At 33.3% G+C, this 21,876-nt stretch overlaps 2 protein-coding genes across 2 annotated transcripts; one reads left to right on the forward strand and one right to left on the reverse strand.

Moving 5' to 3' along the window:
* The first annotated feature begins 10,492 nt into the window (after positions 1-10,492).
* Positions 10,493-14,950, forward strand: LOC123702673 (hexosaminidase D-like). Its single transcript, XM_045650438.1, has 4 exons — positions 10,493-10,931; positions 11,365-11,556; positions 12,730-12,842; positions 13,192-14,950. The coding sequence occupies exons 1-4, from the start codon at positions 10,578-10,580 to the stop codon at positions 14,171-14,173; spliced, it is 1,641 nt and encodes a 546-aa protein (XP_045506394.1). The 5' UTR covers positions 10,493-10,577; the 3' UTR covers positions 14,174-14,950.
* A 1,226-nt stretch (positions 14,951-16,176) lies between these two features.
* LOC123702672 (muscle M-line assembly protein unc-89-like) lies at positions 16,177-21,121 on the reverse strand. Its single transcript, XM_045650437.1, has 5 exons — positions 20,859-21,121; positions 19,519-20,659; positions 18,175-19,369; positions 17,780-17,982; positions 16,177-16,980 (listed from the first exon to the last, which is right to left on the reverse strand). Exons 2-5 carry the CDS (start codon positions 20,632-20,634, stop codon positions 16,318-16,320), a joined length of 3,177 nt encoding a protein of 1,058 aa, XP_045506393.1. The 5' UTR covers positions 20,635-20,659; positions 20,859-21,121; the 3' UTR covers positions 16,177-16,317.
* Positions 21,122-21,876: the final 755 nt, after the last annotated feature.

The raw sequence follows: 21,876 nt of genomic DNA on the forward strand, positions 1-21,876 counted from the left end.
TCATTTTATTAGTTATACTATTAGATAGTTTTGTTCGTTGAATAATCAAATAAATACGATCACGCTATACCATAAAAAACACACATAATTTTATTTCAACGTAAAACAATAATTTCAAATAAAATAAATAATATATTCCCTGACACTAACTGCGCCTTAACACTCACAAAGTGACCATCACCACTGAACCATTTACTTTAGCTGTCTGCTGATATTACGAATAGCCTTAAATTCATTTATGTGAACTTTAAAGCCTTGGTATATAATATATTTTAGTATAAGCTGTATATTTTGATTATAAACCTACAGGACTTTACTTAAAGGACCTTAATACTGTATTGGAGTTTTACTTTGATTTTAAGTAGGTTAAGTTGGTTTATAACTTTGGGAATTAGGTTATAACTTTTTACTTACTTTTCATCACTTTATGGTACTACGTTGTGCTTAGTATCTCAACTTATATAAAATAAATAAACACAAGTTCAAACGTGTATTGAAATAGTAAATTAAAAATACGAAATTAAACATTTTAATTAATCAATACAGAAAAAGATATATTTATCTTTAAAGTATTTGAATACTTAATAAAAATTTGTCGTTTGTATTGTAGTCTTTAGTTTACAAAATTTTATACCTATGTTTTAGTGTTAGGTACAATGTTGTTCTTGCTTCTAGGATTCAACTTTGTGTTATGAGATATTACGAACTTTGTATAAAGTACTCGTTTAAGAAAAGTTTGGTGAAAATGTTATCTCTAAGTCGTAAGTACACATTGTTATACTTTTTGAGGTCATCAAATTTATATAGATGGCATAATCTTCTTTATAATTAAAACTTTAAATAATTACAAAAAAATGTAAAAAATACTCTACATTTCTTCACACTCATTAATGTAGAGCGTGGATTTATTTATCTGTTTATATTTATTTTTTTATTTTTTATTTTATGTAACAAAATACTTTTGATAAAAAAATAAACAGCCTTATAGTGAAATGCTTTGATAGAGGATGTTTAATAAAATTTATTAGATTTATAAACAAATAACACCTCATAAAAAAATCCATATACAACATTAACGTGACCAAAATACCTAACATAGCCTTCTCAGATATTTGGCCACGTATTCAGATATTCAAGGCGGTATGTTGGCAGTATTTCAACTTGCACCTACATTGTCGTTACATTGTATATTTCCTGCAGTAATGTATGAAAAACATTCTTATTTGTATAATAGGAAATACGAGGACGTGATGATTTTCGTTTTATCTTCTGAGTTTTGACTGTGTTATATAGATACTAGCTTACCGCCCGCAGCTTCGCTCGCTTTGTCTCAAACCTAATAAATTATACACTAAAACCTTCCTATTGAATCACTCTATGTATTAAAAAAACCGCATCAAAATCTGTTCCGTAGTTTTAAAGATTTAAGCATACAAAGGGCCATATAGGGACAGAAAAAGTGACTTTGTTTTATACTATGTAGTGATATCATACATGTTCAGTACATTAAATTATTTTAAGCAGTCAAATAAGTTCATATATTTTTACTCACATAATATATAGAATTTTAATTGAGCATTATGATTTATGGTGGTTGTTATAAACTAGATTTGAAGTACTAATACGTTCAAATATGGTTGACTAATGCAAACAATTCTAAAGCTAAATATAATATGTAAAAATTTGTGAATTAAAAAAAACCTTACAGAGAACTGAGTAGAGACAGTTTTAAATTCTGAAAATGGTGGTTCGAAGTAGATACGTACGACATAAGACATTCATGCAATAATAAAGAATTTGTTCCATAAAAACGGCTAATCCAAAGAACAACAACCAACCCTCACGAAATAATACTCAAATATATACTTTCGAGTTTGCAACTTCACTGATAATGAAGTTAGAACTTGAAGTAAACTGAAACAAATTGACTGCTTAATATTCAGGCTCGGTCGCTTATCTTGGCTTGCCCTTGTATTAGTGGCTCTGGTTTCACTTTCAAAGTAGATACCTACCTAGTTATTTTATGTACTAATCTATAATATTATTAAGGAGCTAACGGTTCAAATAGAAAACACATTTTTGTGTTGGATAGTTCATTTTATGAGAAAGGCTTTGTGCTTTTTCCTTTTTATCAGGCTACGACCATTAGTAGTTTTATAGAGTAATTAAAAATGTTGTAAAAATATTTATTTTCGAGCACAGAAATTTGCGTTGGTCAATTTCTTTTACATAAATTTCTACATACAAAAAACCTACATGGATTGCAAAATATCCATGGTCTACTTTTCATATAAAAAATTATCATACTGTCTTCAAGATAATGAGGCTAATGATATAAAAATCCTTACTTTCGTATTTATTTTAACGTATTACATTTGTAATCCCATTGCTTACGTACGGTTGGTTTGACATTTAAACCATAACGTCCAAATTCAATTCGCTGTAAGTAATATTAATTATTTTGTAGATATGGGATATTATGAACCCCACTTTGGCCTCTCTTTCACAATATGGGAAGTATAGGTCATATTTCTTATGAAAATCTAAGTTTCAAATGATACTATTATTGTGTATTTTAGAACGAATAATATAATTGAAAACTGTTTAGCAAGTAATCGGCTTTATAAAGACAACTCACAGTTAGAGGCAACTAATATGAAATGTTGAGTTTAGACTGTAGGTGCTGTGCTGACGCAGGATTTTCAGTCGCGTCGCACATTCACATAGCGTCGCCCCCCAGTAGTTGCGCCACCGACCCACGTCTTGTAGTTAGTAAATTAAAATAGTATATTTTTGTGTAATTTAGAAGAAATATAAAATTGATTGGCTAGCTGCCAATCTTTAATTTCATCTCCCTACACACAGCTACAGTAAAAGACCAAATATTTGAAATACTTAATATGATATATTATATGAAAAAGAAAGAGTATATATATAATATATAAAACGAACAATCAAAACGGACGGAACTGCGCGTGATTACTATCAAATATATCTGCGTGCCTATTCATGCCTTGACTTTACAAATTTTATAGTTACCTACCGCAGATAATATGTGATTAAGCCGTTTCGTTACTTCAAGAACTACCGTAATAATAAATATTTTTTTCCATCTTACGCCATCTGAAGTTCGAAAAACGCGTATTTTATCTACATTACAAAACTTTTAAGTTAGGGCTTGCAGAGTGTGATAACTTTTTAATGTGCCAGCCCTAGAATCTTGACAAAAATTTACATGGAAGTATTTTGCCGGTACACGTATTATAGTTAGTGATACAGATACTTCATATAAAATAAAAATTAAATAGTGAAATTATTCTTTTAGAGCAATCTCGATAAAATGCTGCTGTATTATAATAAAAGCCTCGGGCAGCTTTGTTGGACGTGTCTGCATGGTTGGGTCCAGCAAATGATGAAAATTCTTGGAATAAGAACCAATTTGTATAGAACGCGATGGAGATATAAAGTTTTCTATGAGAAAAAATATTGAGAATTAAATTGCAACAAATTGATATATTATTTTATTAATAATGCAAGTAAAATTTTTGGGGTTCATTTATGAATTGACTACGTTAGATGTTAGAATGATTAAGACAACTGCAATGAAAAGAGATACAAAAATAGTAAAGTAAAATCATCGTAACTGAAGACAGAGATAAACATAATAAATTATAGTTCATTAATATTAATTTGCTGTATAACGAACCATTATAACCTTAATGAAACGTGCTTAATAATGCAAACGGTCCCTTTTAATACAAATAATTTCTCACAATTATCACAAGATGTTAGAATGCGTCTCAAAATAGAACAATTCAGAGACAAACATCAAATTCACAGAAGGACCTTAATTCAAGTAAATAAAGTTGCTTTTCCTTTAACTGATTTGGTTAAAGAGGTGTAAATTTTACATTATCGTAAACATTCGGTGAATTGTTCATTTCAGATCGACGTCCAAGTTGTTGCTTCTCGTGAATAATTTGACAATTTACTGGAAAACGATTGAGACAATAAATCCAGTTGTGTCTCAATATTTATGTAAATGGAAGAATATTTTTTATAAATAAATACCTATAGAAATTCATGCTTGTTCGATACACAATATCTACAAACTAGCTGCTCCGCGCGGTTTCACCCCCGTGGCTCCACTCCTGTTGGTTAGCGTAATTATATATATAGCCTAGCCTTCCTCGATAAATAAGAAAAGATAAATGAGCTATCTAACACCGAAAGAATTTTTCAAATCGGACCAGTAGTTCCCGAGATTAGCGCGTTCAAACAAACAAAAACACTCTTCAGTTTTATAATATTAGCACAGATTATAATAGAAACTTGAGCAATGAGCATCCTTTAACTAACACAATATGTAGCTCTACATGATGTTAATTTAACAGCAAAATAAACAAGCTTCTAATATACCATTATACGTGTAAAATAGTTAAAACCGCGTACTTCGGTTTATGTTAGCGATCGACATAACACGTTGTAAATATGTACATGAATAATTTAGATACGCATAATAGTATATTTTAATTTTTATAAATATTATGCTGAACTCATATAAAATGGGAAACCGCTCACCTATTTGGTGATGATTCGTATAACTCGCTAATGTTATTTTTTAATTATAGATATTGTATTTTCGTTGTTTTGTTTATATTAAAATTTTCTTGAAATTGTAGAATTGTAGAACTATATGAGGTTTATAACATGTTTGTAAATGCACGATATTATGTACTATGGGTACGACTTTGAAAGCAATTTGCTTAATGTTCTGTAAAAATTAGGAAAAAGTTTATTGTATTTGGAAATTAAGATTATTGTTTTGTGTCAATTTAAATTATTGCCAAGGTTTATAGTACGAAAAGAAAAGTATTGAGTTCAATTTTAATTAAAGTTATGTACGAAATGTTTGCGAGTTCACTATAAAACTACGGAATTGTATATGTAGACTATTTTATTGTACTACAAATTGTATATTATTTTAAATTTATTTTGTATGGCATTTATGTGAAATAATTGTTATTTTTGTACATTGGAAATTAATAAAGATATGTGCAAGTAAAGGGCTGGTTGATAATAAATTGGGCGCACGGTTTGAGCATGGCATACGGGCTCTCCGTGCGGTAAAGACACGCAGATATAAGCCTCGCGCCGAGCGTAGGCAAAATGAGTTCTCGGGAGTCAACGGTACGGAGCACAAGTAACCTACGCGACTATCACCAGCCCTCGAAAGCTACTTAAGGAAGAATTGCTGCTGTTTTAGCAGAGGGTTGTATTGGCACCTACTACGTTTTCACTGGCGCTAGCAGAAGCGTCGGGAGTGAGCGTGAACCAGCGTTCGAAGGCGTTCACTCAGCGGAAATAGATACATACGTTGTGTATCGGCCGTGCACAATATATCGCGTGACCTGCGTACGAGCAAGATCGTACGTCACCTACGCCGCGATATACACGGTCATACATTTTCCGTTTCCGCACCACAACATTTTTGGTTCTTCGAGCCGAATTCTGCATAGAACATTTTTGGTTCATTGGAGCCTGGTCCTTCGTTTATAAGAAGAAAACGTACGAAGAATTGAAGATGCCTATCACGAGGTCGCATAAGAAAACTCCGATTGATTGTCGTACGTCAAGACAAGATGACGAAAGCCGGCTAGAACTAACGCCGATGAGTCACGACGCTACGACGACAGATGTTGATGTTGTATCAACATTACCGGGAACTCAGCCAGCCGCAGAGACCCACGCCACTGACACGATGGCTGAAATGAGAACCCACAGGTCGAAGAGTAAGGATTTTGGATCAAAAGATACTCTTATATCGGCTACAGAAGGCCGTAAAGCGATGTCAGTTCGCTCGGCACAGGCTGGTGTACGAAAACGAACATTAGAAGCGAAACAAGAATTGCTTCAACGCAAATTGGAAGCAGCTCAAGCGGCTGCGCGATTAGCACGCGTTAAAATGGAACTCGCGGAATGTGAAAATGAGCTGTTAGAGTCCGATAGTGATGAAAATGACTTCAAATCGGAACATGTAGAAAATTGGGTCGCTGAAACAAATTACGCCGATAACAATGAACAGTGCAATAAACCGTCTATACAAAAGCCAGCTAAGGAAGAATGCAAAAATCCGACTATTGAAGTGCAAACATTGGCGGATGCATTAAAGGAAATTTTATGCACAAAAAATAACACGGCGGCGCAACCGAATTATATAAACGAGTTGCCGCACTTTGACGGTATTAGTGATGAATGGATAGCATTCAAAACAGTTTATGACGATACAGCCCCATTGTTTAATGATGTACAAAACATGGCGCGATTACGAAGGGCAATAAAGGGTCGTGCACGTGAAGCAATAAAAAGTTTGCTTTATTCAGCCGCTAAGCCGAATGACGTCATCGACTCACTAAGACGCCGCTACGGTAGAACAGATGCTTTGGTTCTAGCTGAATTGGACAAACTACAAGCATTAAGAAAAATAACAGACGATCCTCGCGATGTGTGTATGTTCGCGAGTCAAATTAATAACAGCGTGGCGGCTATCAAAGGTTTGAAGAGACCCGAGTACCTACACGCGCCGCATATTGTGAAAACGATATTAGACAAGCTACCACAATCGTTTTTATATCGGTGGTATGATTTTATCGGCGACGAGGAACATGGTGTTTCGGATATTACACGTGTTTCGCAATGGCTGAATCGGGAAGCAGATCGCTGTGGATCACACGTGAGTCTTGGCGAAACAAACAATTGGAAAATGAATCGAAAGCATGTATATTACGGTGAAGAAAACGATGTGGCGTCATATAGTATCAGTGAAAGTAAGAACACGTGCTTTCACTGCAAAAAAGACCACGTGCTTAGTGAGTGCCCACGATTTATAAAACTATCTATTCAAGAACGTTGGGATATTGTTAAGAAGCATCGCGTATGTTTTAATTGCTTAAAAGGAAAGCATCGCAAAGAGAACTGTCGCAAATCACCATGCAAATATTGTAAACGGTTGCATCATTCGCTTTTGCATGTTGAATATGCCATGCAAAAGCCAGACAGTGATAGTGTGCATCAAGAGCCTGTAACGAATACAGTGAATAATGTGTGTGAACCTATGACGTCACGAGCTTATCTGAAAATGCTCGAAGTTGAAGTATTTGGGCCAAAGGGCTCTGAAAAAATTATTGCTCTGTTAGATGAAGGCTCTACAGTTACTTTATTGGACTCAGCTGTGGCAAAACGTATTGGTGCTATTGGTTCGAAGACTCAACTTGTGATACAGACTGTGGGTGGAGGAAATATCGTGAATAGTGACACGCAAGTGATAAAGTTTAAAGTGAAAGGTATGCATAACAAAAAAGTGCAAAGATTAAATCAAGTGCATACAGTAGACAATTTAAAACTAGCCCCGCAGTTCTTAGACAAACAACGAATGCAACAGTTCCGTCATCTACGTGAGTTTACTACTCAACTGTACTACGAGGCTAAAGAGCCTTTATTACTTATCGGACAAGATAATTGGCAATTATTAGCGTCTAAACAAATGAGAAAAGGAAAAGCGGGACAACCAGTGGCATCACGTACAGCGCTTGGATGGGTGCTTCATGGAGTTGATACTACAAATACGACAAGGTCAGTTAACGTTGTAAATACATGTTTTTATGCAAGTGCAGGCAATACAATGCCTAATGTTATAAAACAAAGCCTAAAAAGCCCACGTGACCTACAAGTGAAAGATTATGCACTTACAACGCATAATAAAACTTGCACGTTGAAATTTATTGATAAACATGAACACGTGACGAGAAAGGGCCGATATACAAGTTACAAAAATGTTTCTAATGTGTCTCCTACAAATACATTTAGAGACAAAGTGTTCTCACGATATTATATCGAACAAAGGCCGAATGTTCACTATGGTGAAAGGATTAATCGAGTAAAATGGTTTCCCACACGATACATAGATTGGAAATATAGAAAAATTGGTCCTGATGGGATACACGCTACTGAAAGCATTTATGAAACAGGCTCGATCGCTAATCACAGATATTAGTGCTATGCACGAGGGGGAGGATGTTAGCGATCGACATAACACGTTGTAAATATGTACATGAATAATTTAGATACGCATAATAGTATATTTTAATTTTTATAAATATTATGCTGAACTCATATAAAATGGGAAACCGCTCACCTATTTGGTGATGATTCGTAGGTATAACTCGCTAATGTTATTTTTTAATTATAGATATTGTATTTTCGTTGTTTTGTTTATATTAAAATTTTCTTGAAATTGTAGAATTGTAGAACTATATGAGGTTTATAACATGTTTGTAAATGCACGATATTATGTACTATGGGTACGACTTTGAAAGCAATTTGCTTAATGTTCTGTAAAAATTAGGAAAAAGTTTATTGTATTTGGAAATTAAGATTATTGTTTTGTGTCAATTTAAATTATTGCCAAGGTTTATAGTACGAAAAGAAAAGTATTGAGTTCAATTTTAATTAAAGTTATGTACGAAATGTTTGCGAGTTCACTATAAAACTACGGAATTGTATATGTAGACTATTTTATTGTACTACAAATTGTATATTATTTTAAATTTATTTTGTATGGCATTTATGTGAAATAATTGTTATTTTTGTACATTGGAAATTAATAAAGATATGTGCAAGTAAAGGGCTGGTTGATAATAAATTGGGCGCACGGTTTGAGCATGGCATACGGGCTCTCCGTGCGGTAAAGACACGCAGATATAAGCCTCGCGCCGAGCGTAGGCAAAATGAGTTCTCGGGAGTCAACGGTACGGAGCACAAGTAACCTACGCGACTATCACCAGCCCTCGAAAGCTACTTAAGGAAGAATTGCTGCTGTTTTAGCAGAGGGTTGTATTGGCACCTACTACGTTTTCACTGGCGCTAGCAGAAGCGTCGGGAGTGAGCGTGAACCAGCGTTCGAAGGCGTTCACTCAGCGGAAATAGATACATACGTTGTGTATCGGCCGTGCACAATATATCGCGTGACCTGCGTACGAGCAAGATCGTACGTCACCTACGCCGCGATATACACGGTCATACATTTTCCGTTTCCGCACCACAACAGTTTAATTACCGTCAAAATATAATTAGTCGGTGAAATTTACGCTAATCTATTTATGCATACATTACTCCATGTACCTAAAATTAGTTGTGCCAGTGTTGAAATATAGCCTAAATATCTAATGTACTAAATAAATTATTATTATTATCAACACACTTGATATTTGTAGAGTTTTCAAGCAATGTCTTTAGAAATTTAAGGACTTAATAATTTTCATGTGTTAAGGCAAAGGTAGGTTTAGACTAGTTTAGGTAAGTTATTAGTTGCTGAGATATCACAAAATTATTAATTGTATATAAATGTAGCTTTCGTTAATTCTATTACACAAATTGTATATCGCCGAAAAAAATAAATACTGAGGAATTATGCATGATTTCCATGAATTTTATTACTTAAAATGCTTTATGGCGATGAAAATATCCGTTTCAATAGTTAAATTAAACAGCATTTGTTTGAGCAAATTGTCTAAAATTGACTCAACTGTTTGAGTATTTAGTTGAGAAAGCAGAAAAGTGTAAGTGTAGCTGAAACTTTATAATGAGTTTAATTTAGTAGATTATGCACACAGAACAATACTCACCATAATATTAAAATGTCTGTAAGATTGTAGAAACATCCAGAAAACTTCACTACATAAGTATAAAACAAAGTCGCTTCCTCTGTCCCTATGTCCCTTTGTATGCTTAAATCTTTAAAACTTCGCAGCGAATTTTGATGCGGTTTTTTTTTTAATAGATAGAGTGATTCAAGAGGAAGGTGTATATATAAGGAAGGTATTTATTTTATTAAGTTTTAGACAAAGCGGCCGAAGCCGCGGGTGGTAAATCAGTATTAAATAACAATAAAGTTTTATAGAATTGATATGTTTGTTTAGATATATTTTTAACATAGGTATCCTTTTATTCTCTTCCTGTGTTTTTTAATTATCTTAATTGTTTTTTTTTTCTTTAACATTAACATAAATGTACACGCATACGTATGGAAAAAAAGGAAAGACAGAAATGTATTTTCTGTAATTACATACGCAATTTGTGTTCTATTGTCCAGAATAACCGGCTTATTGCCTTACACTTATTATTATCACATATGATGAACTCTACATAATATATAATTTTGTATTGGTCTGTAAAATACAACCTATAAATTAATTTATTCCTAAAAGTACATAACATTAACTTCCGAAATCCTCCAATTTAATGTATTTTTACTAAAATGGGCTCGTCTAATCACCCCACAATGATCCATAAATAATATTAAACTCGGGAGCAAGTCTTTTATGCGATAAACGAACGTTGTTAGAGCGAGCTCTAATGACACTTCAGTCTTATTATATTCATTGCACAATGAATCCCTACGCATGCAAAGGCCAAACTCAGTTCGTATCGGGTTTCCTTTATGATAACACAAATATCTGCAGTTATTATTTATCTATTCCTTTAAAAGTGATGGCATAGCGTCAAAAGTGTCAATCGAAATGCGTTTGAAAAAATATATAAAGTTTAAAATGCGTGCGTTTGTTGCTAAATCATGGCGGACGAAAATACTTATGTTAATCGTTTTGTTGCTTCTGTACGTTGTGATTTACTTCATTGTGTTAGGGTATTGGTTTTCAAAGAATTCAGATGTTAAAACTGCTTTGAATCTACCGAATGTGATAGTGCATTTAGATTTTAAAGGGTCTCCACCCAAACTGACTTACTTAAAGACGTTATTACCAAGACTACAGGAGCTTGGTGTGACTGGACTATTGCTGGAATATGAAGATATGTTTCCATATGAGGATAAACTTGTGAATTTGAGTGCTAGAAACTGTTATTCAAGATCTGATGTTAGTTGATTATTTATCGATATTTCTTGTACTTTAATTGTTGATTGTTCTGTCTAGGTACTTTAAAAGATTTCAATTGTTCAATTTAATGGAATTTACAGCATACCATATACTATACAATACACACAAAAGTATAAACAATAAACATAAAAGATTACTTTAATATAGAAGAATGTATATTTACCACCTCTACAAGAGATTAAAATGTCTTGTCTGCTTTACATTTGATTTCCAGACTGCAGTATATCATAAAAGTAATTTTCAGAGAAACAGTTACTTAAATATTCAAGTACCGTTGCAATTTATCTCATTTATACTGTAAAAATATCCTCAAAAAATTGCAAAGCACAATACTCTATACCTAATTTTCTTAAAGCTTACCCCTTAAAAACGTTAACCTTTAACAAAACGTATATAAAATTGAATGTTTTAGCTCTACGACTTTATCGTAACGGCGTCACAAGCAGGTTTCGAGTTAATACCTTTAATACAAAGTTTCGGGCACATGGAGCATGTTCTAAAGTTGAGGCAATTCCAGCATTTACGGGAGGAGGCACTTTACCCCGACTCGTTGTGCCCCAGCCGCGTTGAGAGCCAGGATCTTATTAAGAATATGGTGGAGCAGGTAATTTTGTACAACGGGTTGCAAGATGCAACGTGTCTTTTATTTTGTTTGCTTTTGTTGGAGCTACTTTTACTATATTAAGGTTAAAAGGAAACATTATGTATACAGCTTGTTAATATATTATAATATACTAGATTTCCGCCCGCGGCTTCGCCCGCGTTTTCAACGGAAAACCCGCATAGTTCCCGTTCCCGTGGGATTTTTGAGATAAAACGTTACCCTCTATATGTGTGCTAAATTTCATTGTAATCGGTTCAGTAGAATTTGCGTGAAAGAGTAACAAACACACACACACCCTCACAAACTTTCGCATTTATAATATTACTAGTAGGATTAGTAAGAAAGATAAGATGAGACGTGTAATCATGAAAAAATTTAGGACCATTCAAAGGCGCTTCTGCAAATAGGTTAGTTATAAAGAGATGTGTGAGTAAGTATATATTATAACTAGAGGTCCGCCCCGGCTTCGCCCGTGGTACATATTTCGCAATAAAAGGTAGCCTATGTCCTTTCTCGGGTATCAAAATATCTCCATACCAAATTTCATGCAAATTGGTTCAGTAGTTTAGGCGTGATTGAGTAACAGACAGACAGACAGACAGAGTTACTTTCGCATTTATAATATTAGTATGGATTATTATTGTGGTAAATCTTGTGTGTCTGTAAAATAGGAGTACCAATCTTTTATTAACATTTTAAAATGTAATTGCAGTAACTGACTTTGTATAAGAGTAAATACATAAAAGATGTAGAGGAAGCTGCTCCAGAAATAATATTCGCCGAAATGTAACAAACACGTCATAAAAATCGAACGGATTTGTATTGCCCATTTCTGAATTATTTAAGCTTTCGTTTCCACTTCTTTTTGTGTGTACGAAAGCTGTATTGTTATGACGCCCTAAACTCGGTCGCTCAATATACAACATAAAACTTGATGTATACTCCTTTTTGGTTATTTTAACACATACAATACTACAGCAAAGGTTTGACTAACTTATCCTGACCTACATTATACATATAACTTTGGCCATTGAATTGCCAAAATTTCTGAATAAAGCACCCTATTCCATAAAAAGGGATAAAATTGCATAATATATGTCAATTTACAACCCGCCCAAATTTGTAAGGTCTGCCTGCGTTATTATATAGTACCTTTGAGTCTTTATATTTCAGGTCGTCACCTTTCACAATAATATATCCCCATTAAAGCATTTCCACATCGGTTGCGATGAAGTGTTCCACATCAATAAATGTCATCTTTGTGCGAGGAGAGGCCTTACCGATACGTGAGTATCATTTTAAATATGCGATTATAGCGCGATGGGAAATGTTGGTACTTTATAATGTTGCGGCGATTATTTTTATGTTTGATCTCCCTGACTCGGCAAACAATATTGCTCTGTGATATGAAAATGATAAGTTATTGATCAATATAGTTAAAACATAGTGTTGTATTTATTGAATAGTAATGATAATAAAATAAGCAGAGTGCAAATTGATATTTTAAATGGATTAAAAGCTCATTTAAATTCTTCGGCCGCTTTCATTTTATGTATGCTTTTTAATCTGCTCTATCACTATTTAGGAACAAATTACATGTGAATAAATACTTAATTCTCTATTTTTCATTTACAGCGATATATTCGTAAAGCACGTGAAGTCAGTTACAAAACTTTTGAAGATATTAAGCCCTAACACAACCATCTTAATGTGGGATGATGGTTTAAGGAACATACCGATATACAAATGGGATAATATCATACAAAATCTGGACATTGAACCTGTGTACTGGGATTATAGACCAAGTTTATCTGTATCTCATGTGAATTTTATGAAATATCATGAGAAATTTGGAAACATCTGGATAGCATCAGCCTTCAAAGGTGCGGATGGAAGGGTAGCAACTTTCCCAGATTTGAAACGACGTTTCCTAAACCATTTTAGCTGGTTAAGTTTAATGCACAATTATAAATTAGCTGGGACTAATGACGTGTATAGTTTCAAAGGATTTATACTTACAGGCTGGTCGAGGTATAGCCATATGGATCCGCCTTGCGAACTCTTACCTATAGCGATACCTAGTCTATATTTAAATTTATTATTAGTCAAACACTTTCAGACTGTCGGTTATTCTGAAGATGATAAACGGCTTACGCTAAATGAATACATTAAGAGATATTTAGATAGTGATTTTATAGATAATGCTGAATGTGACAGTACAATCAATATTGATTATTTAGATACAAGCCAATGTAATTTTGAGGGAAATGATTTGTTCAATATACATAAACATCTAAGTATCATACATTCAGATATCACTTTTAATGTAAATGATGATGAAACTGGTTTGGCCTCTGTTGATTTTTATTCTAAAACTCATAACATAAATATTAACAAAGTAAAAGAAGATATCAAATGGTGCAATGAAACTATAAGAGAATTATTGTTCGTAGAAAATAAGTTAAGGAATTCGTTGTCACCGTTTTATGATAATTTCTTTATAAACGAATATATTGATTATAAGCTTCATAATTGGAAACATCTGTTGTATACTTTGTCTAAAAATTTAAATGATATGTTGATAGTGAGATCTTGGGATAGAAGACCATACGCATAAGACATTATATTCTTTTTATAAATGTATATATATGTATGTATAAGTACTATTTTAATCGTATATACGGACATAATATTGAAATTAAAGACAATTTTAATAAATTATTTGTAATGTTATTTTAAATTCATCAAAATATAAGAATTTTACGTAGTTTTCATGTCTCTTTCAATGTTACGTGAAATAATAGAAACGAGAATCGCCTCGTTCACTTTCCATTGCTGCAAATTAAATTAATTTTGTTTAACTTTTCAGTTTGCTTTAACTTCAAATGTACATAGATCTATGTTGTTTTTTTTTTCAAATTTTATTAGGAATTCTGTTCGAAGAGTAGGTATATATTTATTTTTATTCCCAACGATCCGCACTCTGTAACCAACGAACCAAGCCTGAACGAATAAAAATATTATCATATTGTTTTCTGAAACACTTAAAAGAAAAATTTAATATTCCTAAGGGTAAATTGAATATTATATTTTTGTCATTCTTTTGTTTGTGATCACAGAAAGCTCTTATGTTATTACAGAAACATTTTACTGCTCTAGGCGGGAAAAAGGGAACTCGAGGTTTTAATAGCGACAACAAAATTATTTATCTTCTTTATTAAGCAATTAAATGGCTGGTCTTGACTTATTACTAAAAAACAATTACCTAGATCAATATTTTTTTTAAATGTGTGCGTATTCTACACGTAAGAAGTGAAACTACTATACACACGTAAGAAGTGAAACTTTTTATGACCTTATTTTTCAAAAAATAATTTACTATATGCCACTTTACAGCTTTACACAAATACATCGAATCACGCGTGGTAGGGATAAGAATAAGATGGCGCGTATCGGAAAAATGTAACGCGTAACGAAAAAATGTTGCACTAAATTTTTTTCCAACCCCGATAAAGAAGTTTCACTTCAATAATATTTCAATACAAAGTATAAAAAAAATAACTATTCACTATCAATTACCTAAAAACTTCATTAGACAATTAGTTATTGTATCTAGTAACAGGAAAGATTTAAATCGTTCAAAATTATTATACGAAGTTATAAATAGAAAATATACATTCAATAGATAACAAAATTCCCTCAAATAATACAATATCTCTTTGTGACAAAGGATTTCTATACAGTGTACGGCAATCAATCGTAAAGGTGTCCCGTAGCGGTATCATGGCACTTCCCTTAACAAGAATTTACTCCATTATTGTGTTGGCCTGAAATAGATTTTTGCTAAAATTTACTGACATCCAGCCATCCATTCTTTAAAAACAGAATTTGTAAATACGGGATATTTTATTATTCTGGTCTACGTTAATAGTGATTGATACCTGTAAACACAATTCAATTTGCAAAAAACATGTCAAGGTAAATTAGTTGATTATTTAAGTACCTACTTAGATATTTTTATTGACTCGGGACTAAATTAGTCCTAATTTAGTTTATACCACAGTTTAAAGAAGAAATATCCTAAGTCCTAACTCTAGAATATTATTTATATAGATATCTTTTATCTTATAAGTTATCTACTCGTGACATAAAAAGTTGGGACTATAAACCACAGATCTAAAAAGAAATATCCCAGTAAAATTTAGACGCATTGCAGCAAAAGCGATAAAATCGCTAAATTAATATAACTGGGACGGATGTTAAAACATTTGCCATTATGGGCGTCGGCGGTCGGATTACGGGGTGGCATAATTAAATTCTTCACAAAGCTTTTGAAGTCAGTCTACACTCCACGTCGCTTCCATTACAGGTAACAATGTGTTGGAAAAACATTGTCAAGCTATTCCATTCATTCGCTCAGACAGCTAGAAATTAACCTCTTTGTTGGTTCGCGTTTTTCGTTTTACTTCATACTAGATCCCTCCTAGGCTTTTGACCGAAGGATATCGTATAATATTTTTAAAAGCATCTATTATTTTAAGGTGAAATGAATATCAAGTTAACACGTGACAAAAATTCTCGCAACATTCTGAGGTGAGCATAAATAAAGATGCATAGACGAAAATTGTAAAACGTTTATTTACACACAGAAAAATCGTCATAAATAAAGTGTATAGCTTATAAAATCTAAATAACTCTGTTACAGCACTATCACTTAAAACTAAATTAGATTCAATTATATTTTTAACGTACCTAAAATGCTTATCTGTTTTTGGCATCGTCCGTACTATCCACCGTTTTTGCTTCAGTAATCTCACTTTTGCCTTTATGTACAGGCGCTATTTCTATAGGTGGAGGCGTTATAGGTACAAGGCTGCCATCTTCTTCAGCAACTTTAAGTCCAATAGTTGCCCCCAATTTGGCACTCGCTTGCTTAAACGTATCAGATAATTTCACTTGAACAACGTTAATACACATGGAAGTCAAAGCTAAACCGAAGACTAGATACATTATGGAAGCCATCATGAACATTGGGTGATCTGGCACTAAATCTCCTAAACCTATCGTCGACATTGATACGAATACAAAGTAAAATGATTCAAAGAAATTCCAAGTCTCCCAAATGCTATAACCTACAGCTCCTATAATAATATAAACTACTAGTATGAAGATTGCTACTGAAATTGGCAAGTTGAACTCATCGTCGATTTCAAATACAGATGGGGCAGGGGTGTCTGGGTCTCCATCGATTTCCGATTTTTGTTGACCAGGTTTTGGAGGTAAGGGTGGTGGAACATCACTCTGTTTTCTTTCTACTTTCGGCGGTGCAGCACCATCTGGCAGCGTCTCTATATCCTCTTCAGAAAATATTTGCGACGGCCGACGCACAACATCGTAGACTATATTCAGTCCTTTCATTACTTCCTGAAAAATTGAGATCGTTCCATTTATTATGTGCTATAAAAGTTTGCTTTGGATTTGTAATAACGTTACGGGAACAATGAGCGAAATCGTTATTCATTTCTGTTTATGTCTTCGTAAAGAGGAATGCTCGTGTTACCTATTTAATGGTTTCTCGAAACATGTTTTATAATGCGAGTGAGATAATCAAAAAGGTTTGTATACAATTATTATGTGAACGTGTTATTGTTTAAATGATTTCGAAGTTCTCACGTGAATATTTAAAAGACGAGTTTGTGCTTCTAAATAAAGATACTGAGTTATAAATAAAACATTGTGCGTAGGTATGTGGAGTTTATAGAATACGATTTATAGATTTTAAATAAATGGATAGAATGGATGTGTTATATTTAAAAATATCAACAATTTATATAATTAAATTGTAAAAATGTAGATACTATGAGCTAAGATGAAACTAAAATCGTGGAATAAGTTTTTCAATTTCGTAGCCAAAAAAAATACAGAATGCATAAATGTTATGATAGTAATATGATTGTGTTTTTTCTACTTTTACATGTTATTCTTGGCAATGAAACATTTTTATTAATTAAATAAGTATGTAGATAATATTATATGAAATAGAATTAATTGAAATTGTTAATTCAAAATCTGGGTTTGTAGAAAGTGTTTTACATCCAATGCTAAATTGCTTATAAGTTAATATTTAAGTTAGTAGAACTCTGGAACTTACACTTATTTAATTAAATTGTTAAATTAACATTATATCTATGAAAAATATAAAATAATGTATTTTAAAATATACCTGCACTGGTCCCGTTCTCCTGACCCTCCTACAGCTTCTCGTATAATAGAATCTGCGTATATAAGCCCAAAAGAACTTTATGATCCTTGTAAATAGTTTTCCAAAATCAGCCAAGACTATAAGAAACAGCGGTATGCCAATTATAGCATAGACTATAGTTGCAACTCGGCCATACGTTGTTTTTGGAGCTATGTGACCATAACCTGAAAAAGATTACCATAAAATATATACTTTTGTATGAAAAAATGTTTTATACAGTGCATCAGATGGGAATTGTTGTATTGGTGAATTAGAAATGAGAACAACTATAAATTGTGAACTTGTATTATTTTATTTTTTATCTCAATTCAATATACTTTTTTTACTCTAGGTTATAATGTAATTCCAATTCTTACCAATAGTCGTGATTAAAGTCATACAGTACACGAATGAGTTCATGAAATTCCAAGATCGTTGTCCACTATAAGACGTCACCCCTGCTTCATGTGCAGTATGCAATTGATCTTCAAATTCAAAGAGTTTCTTCCTAGCCATTGACTTCCAATCATCTTCTCTAAGATAATGACTTCCACGCCATAGACTCTCAATAAAATCACGTTTTACATTCCTAGTACTGCATTTGTAAGCATTTTCAAATGAACCTTCCAAAGACTTGAACATCATACCTCCTGAACCACACATAATAATCAATATTAACATATCACATATACACTTGTTTCTTAGTATTTTTAATTTCTCCCAATCGTTGCGATACTCATATTTGAACTGTTGCCAATTAGCTATAAATTTAAATCTCGATAATTTAGGTTTTACGTTTCTATCGTCTTTCGTTAGTTTAGAAGATTTTTTAGCTTCTTCGTTTTTAGATGCTATATTTGAATCTTTTTTGGCGTCTACAATAGAACGCTTTCTTAAAACAGATTTGGGCTCTTTATAATTGTCGTCAAAAGTACTCTGATTCAAAATTATATTCGCCTTTGCATCAAATTTATCTTCTCTTTGGCTTAAGAGGTTAAGCTTGCGAGTTAATTCAGCGGACCTTTCTAAAAGATCAAACTCATATTCGTTTTCACTTGGTGAAGACGAATAGCAACTAGATGTATATTCAGACTGGCTAGCATCAACATAGCCCGAACTTTGTCTGCTGTGCTTTTTATGTCCAACCTCCACTTTTTTGCTTGTCAAGCCTGATAAAATTTCACGGTCACTTATGATCTGGATCGTTTTAGGGCATGATATGCCTCGTGTGCCTCTCAAATTAACAGGTGTTTTATTTGGAGTTTGCAAAGTTCTACTATACTTTTTGTAATCGGGCGGTACTCTCGGGTCTTCTTTAGGAATTGACAAGCTTCTAGCTCTAGCTTTTTGCATTAGTTCAATTATTTCTAGACTAGTCTGACTCATTCCTGTACCAGTTTTGTCGACTGATACATCTTCAACTCTATTAACTGAGTGTGAACGATTCGCTCTAGGAGACTTGTTTTTTATGAAACGGCGTGGTGTTGGAACCACCTTACGCTTGGTACTACTTCCATTCACATTCTGTTGATACATTTGATCTTCACTCATTTCACTCTCACTTGTTTTACTCTGTAAACGTCATTATGATCATTAGTATCAAATCTATTGTATGTATTTCGATAGTTTCGTATCTATTATGATTTTACCAGTAAGAAATACAGTATTATTGATAATATTATTATGGCAATTATGAATAATAATTTAACATATACACTGACCGCAAATCGTGATGCTGATTTACTTCTAGCTGGCTTTACTGGAGGAACCTTACTCTGGGGCTCTGGTTGTTTGCTCTGTATTTGTTTATTTAGTATTGGTTTAGCTTCTGATGGCAATTTTTTACTCGGCGTTCTACAAACTCGTTCTCGAACTTCTACAACTGGTTTTTGATCTTGACTCAACTTTTTACTCGGAGTTCTTTCTACTTGTATAACCCTGGTTACTATCTCACCAGAAGTAGGTGTCGGAACGTCAGATACTTTAACGGGCGAAGGTTTCTTAGTTTGTTTTTCTTCTTTTTCTTTATTAGCTTTCTCTTCTTCTTTATTTTTTGGCTTTGGTGGTTTTTGTTTATCAATTGGTTTTTCTTCATTTTTTTCATCTGAGTAAACCATTTCCTCTAATTTTTTTGGTGTTGAAGGCAATGAATGTGGGAATTCTTTCTCTTTCGGTGAAATTCCAGCAGTGCCTGGTGGTGATAAAGAATTTCTAGAAGATATTAGGGGCTCAGTTGATGCTAATGTTAGGGAGCCTCGGCGATTTGAGTCTTCGTCTTTTGGGCTAACAATATAATTTGTACTCAACAATTTGTTTGAAGGATCTATAAAACTACCTTTCCGTTCTAAATGAGTGCCTTCTTCTTTATCGGGTAAAGCAAATGGAGATATACTCCTTCTTCTCCTTTCATTAGCTTCCATTGCTCTTGCTTCAAGAATTTCATCAGTGTCTAAATCATACACAGGGTCTTTTTCATTTGCCCTTTCTTGTACCAAACGTCTCATTTCTTCATATGTATTATCAGCTTCAATTTCTCGTGATGTTCTTTGTGGTCCAAAATCCTCATCATCTGAAGTCGGAGTATCTTCGTGAGGAATAGATGCTCTACTGGGTTCTGGTGTTTTTTCTCGCTGCCTCGCATTTTGACCCCTGTTTTTAGAAATATTTCTTCGTTTTCGTATAGACATAGCCGGTCTCTCAACTGTGTCGTCCATTTCGTCGTCCTCTTGTTTTGTAGATACTTTTGCACCAGTAATTGTTTGTGTTCCTGATTCAGTTTTTATGGATGGTACCGTCAATGAGATGGTAACTTGCGGATTCTCTTCTTTTTCATTCATAACCACAAAATGCGTGCGACAGCTCCTGGAAAAAATATATACCACTCGTGTGAATTGAATCAATTGTGAACTAAAATAAACACAAAAAGTCAATATGCTATGAGATACCCGTAGCCCTTCTAATTGGCAAACGATATAACATCTCGTGCCAATATATGGTGTTGACAGAAAGGTGCATGGTTACATAGATAGCATATTTAAGATGATACAATAAACTGACTTACCATTTTGTACAGTCGCATCCAGAAACTGCTAAATCACAATCGGGGTCAAAACAGTCTAATAAAAGATTCTATTTTAATACTGCAGTCGCTAGAAACGTTCACAATAACAACGCGCCCGGGGGTAATTTATGTAACAATATTGTGAAGTGTAACGTTTCAATGTGAAGAATAATTCTCTTATATAAATGACTTTGAGTTAAAAAGTAAAATTTTCGAAGCCGATAACGTTCAGTGCGCAAGAGCACCGGGCTAAAGTGCGCCAAGCGGCCGGGCAAAGTTCCAAATTTAAAACAGCTACATAATGTGTTTGATGTGTGCGTGAAAATATCATTGAGGGAATCTTGACACCGAACCTAAGTCTAGGACATAATTTGTCTATGATCATTTGCATCAACAATACATGCGCACGTAATTATTAATTATTGTTACAAGGAATATTTCATAGCACAGTGAACTTAGGGTACCTAAACCAAACATTTTTATTACCATAAGCAATAATTAATCAATATACGGAGTACTATTTTTTTTTCTACGAAGAAAATAAAATATAACGATTCAAACATTGTATTGTATTTCTAAATCGAAAACGAACCAATGTATAAAAGGCTATGCTGAAGCCATATCTTTTTGTATCTAATGTAAAAGGATTGTGCCGACGGTAAATCTGGTAAGAGAATATAAATAAAAATTGCTTCTTTTACTTTGAACACATCGAATGCAACTGCGATTGAAAATATATTTTCCCTTTTATTTTATAAATTGCACCACTTTTCATACGCCTGCGAAATGAAATATGTCGAGAGGTAAGTTTTGCTACAATAAAATTGTAAGGCGTTTGGTAATTTGACGATGCAATATTACTATAATATGATTTCTTGACGTTGTTATTATAGATTTTTTTCTTAAATCATTTAAATTAAATAAAGGCTCCGACATTAAAGGATTGTAGGCTGTGTTTCAAATGTATTTTTGCAAAGAAAAGTATTTTGTTGTCAATCACACTCCATGGATATTTATG

The sequence above is a fragment of the Colias croceus genome, chromosome 24, assembly GCF_905220415.1.
Source record: "Colias croceus chromosome 24, ilColCroc2.1".
NCBI classification, from domain to species: domain Eukaryota; kingdom Metazoa; phylum Arthropoda; class Insecta; order Lepidoptera; family Pieridae; genus Colias; species Colias croceus.

What these genes read in the sequence shown, in the direction of transcription:
- LOC123702673 (XM_045650438.1), top strand. Translation starts at nt 10,578, where the DNA reads ATGCGTTTGAAAAAATATATAAAGTTTAAAATGCGTGCGTTTGTTGCT. An exon ending in ACTGTTATTCAAGATCTGAT is followed by an intron (nt 10,932 to 11,364) that starts GTTAGTTGATTA and finishes TGAATGTTTTAG; the next exon opens with CTCTACGACTTTATCGTAAC. An exon ending in TTAAGAATATGGTGGAGCAG is followed by an intron (nt 11,557 to 12,729) that starts GTAATTTTGTAC and finishes TTTATATTTCAG; the next exon opens with GTCGTCACCTTTCACAATAA.
- LOC123702672 (XM_045650437.1), bottom strand. Translation starts at nt 20,634, where the DNA reads ATGAATGAAAAAGAAGAGAATCCGCAAGTTACCATCTCATTGACGGTA. An exon ending in AATCAGCATCACGATTTGCG is followed by an intron (nt 19,370 to 19,518) that starts GTCAGTGTATAT and finishes TGACGTTTACAG; the next exon opens with AGTAAAACAAGTGAGAGTGA. An exon ending in GGAGAACGGGACCAGTGCAG is followed by an intron (nt 16,981 to 17,779) that starts GTATATTTTAAA and finishes TCAATTTTTCAG; the next exon opens with GAAGTAATGAAAGGACTGAA.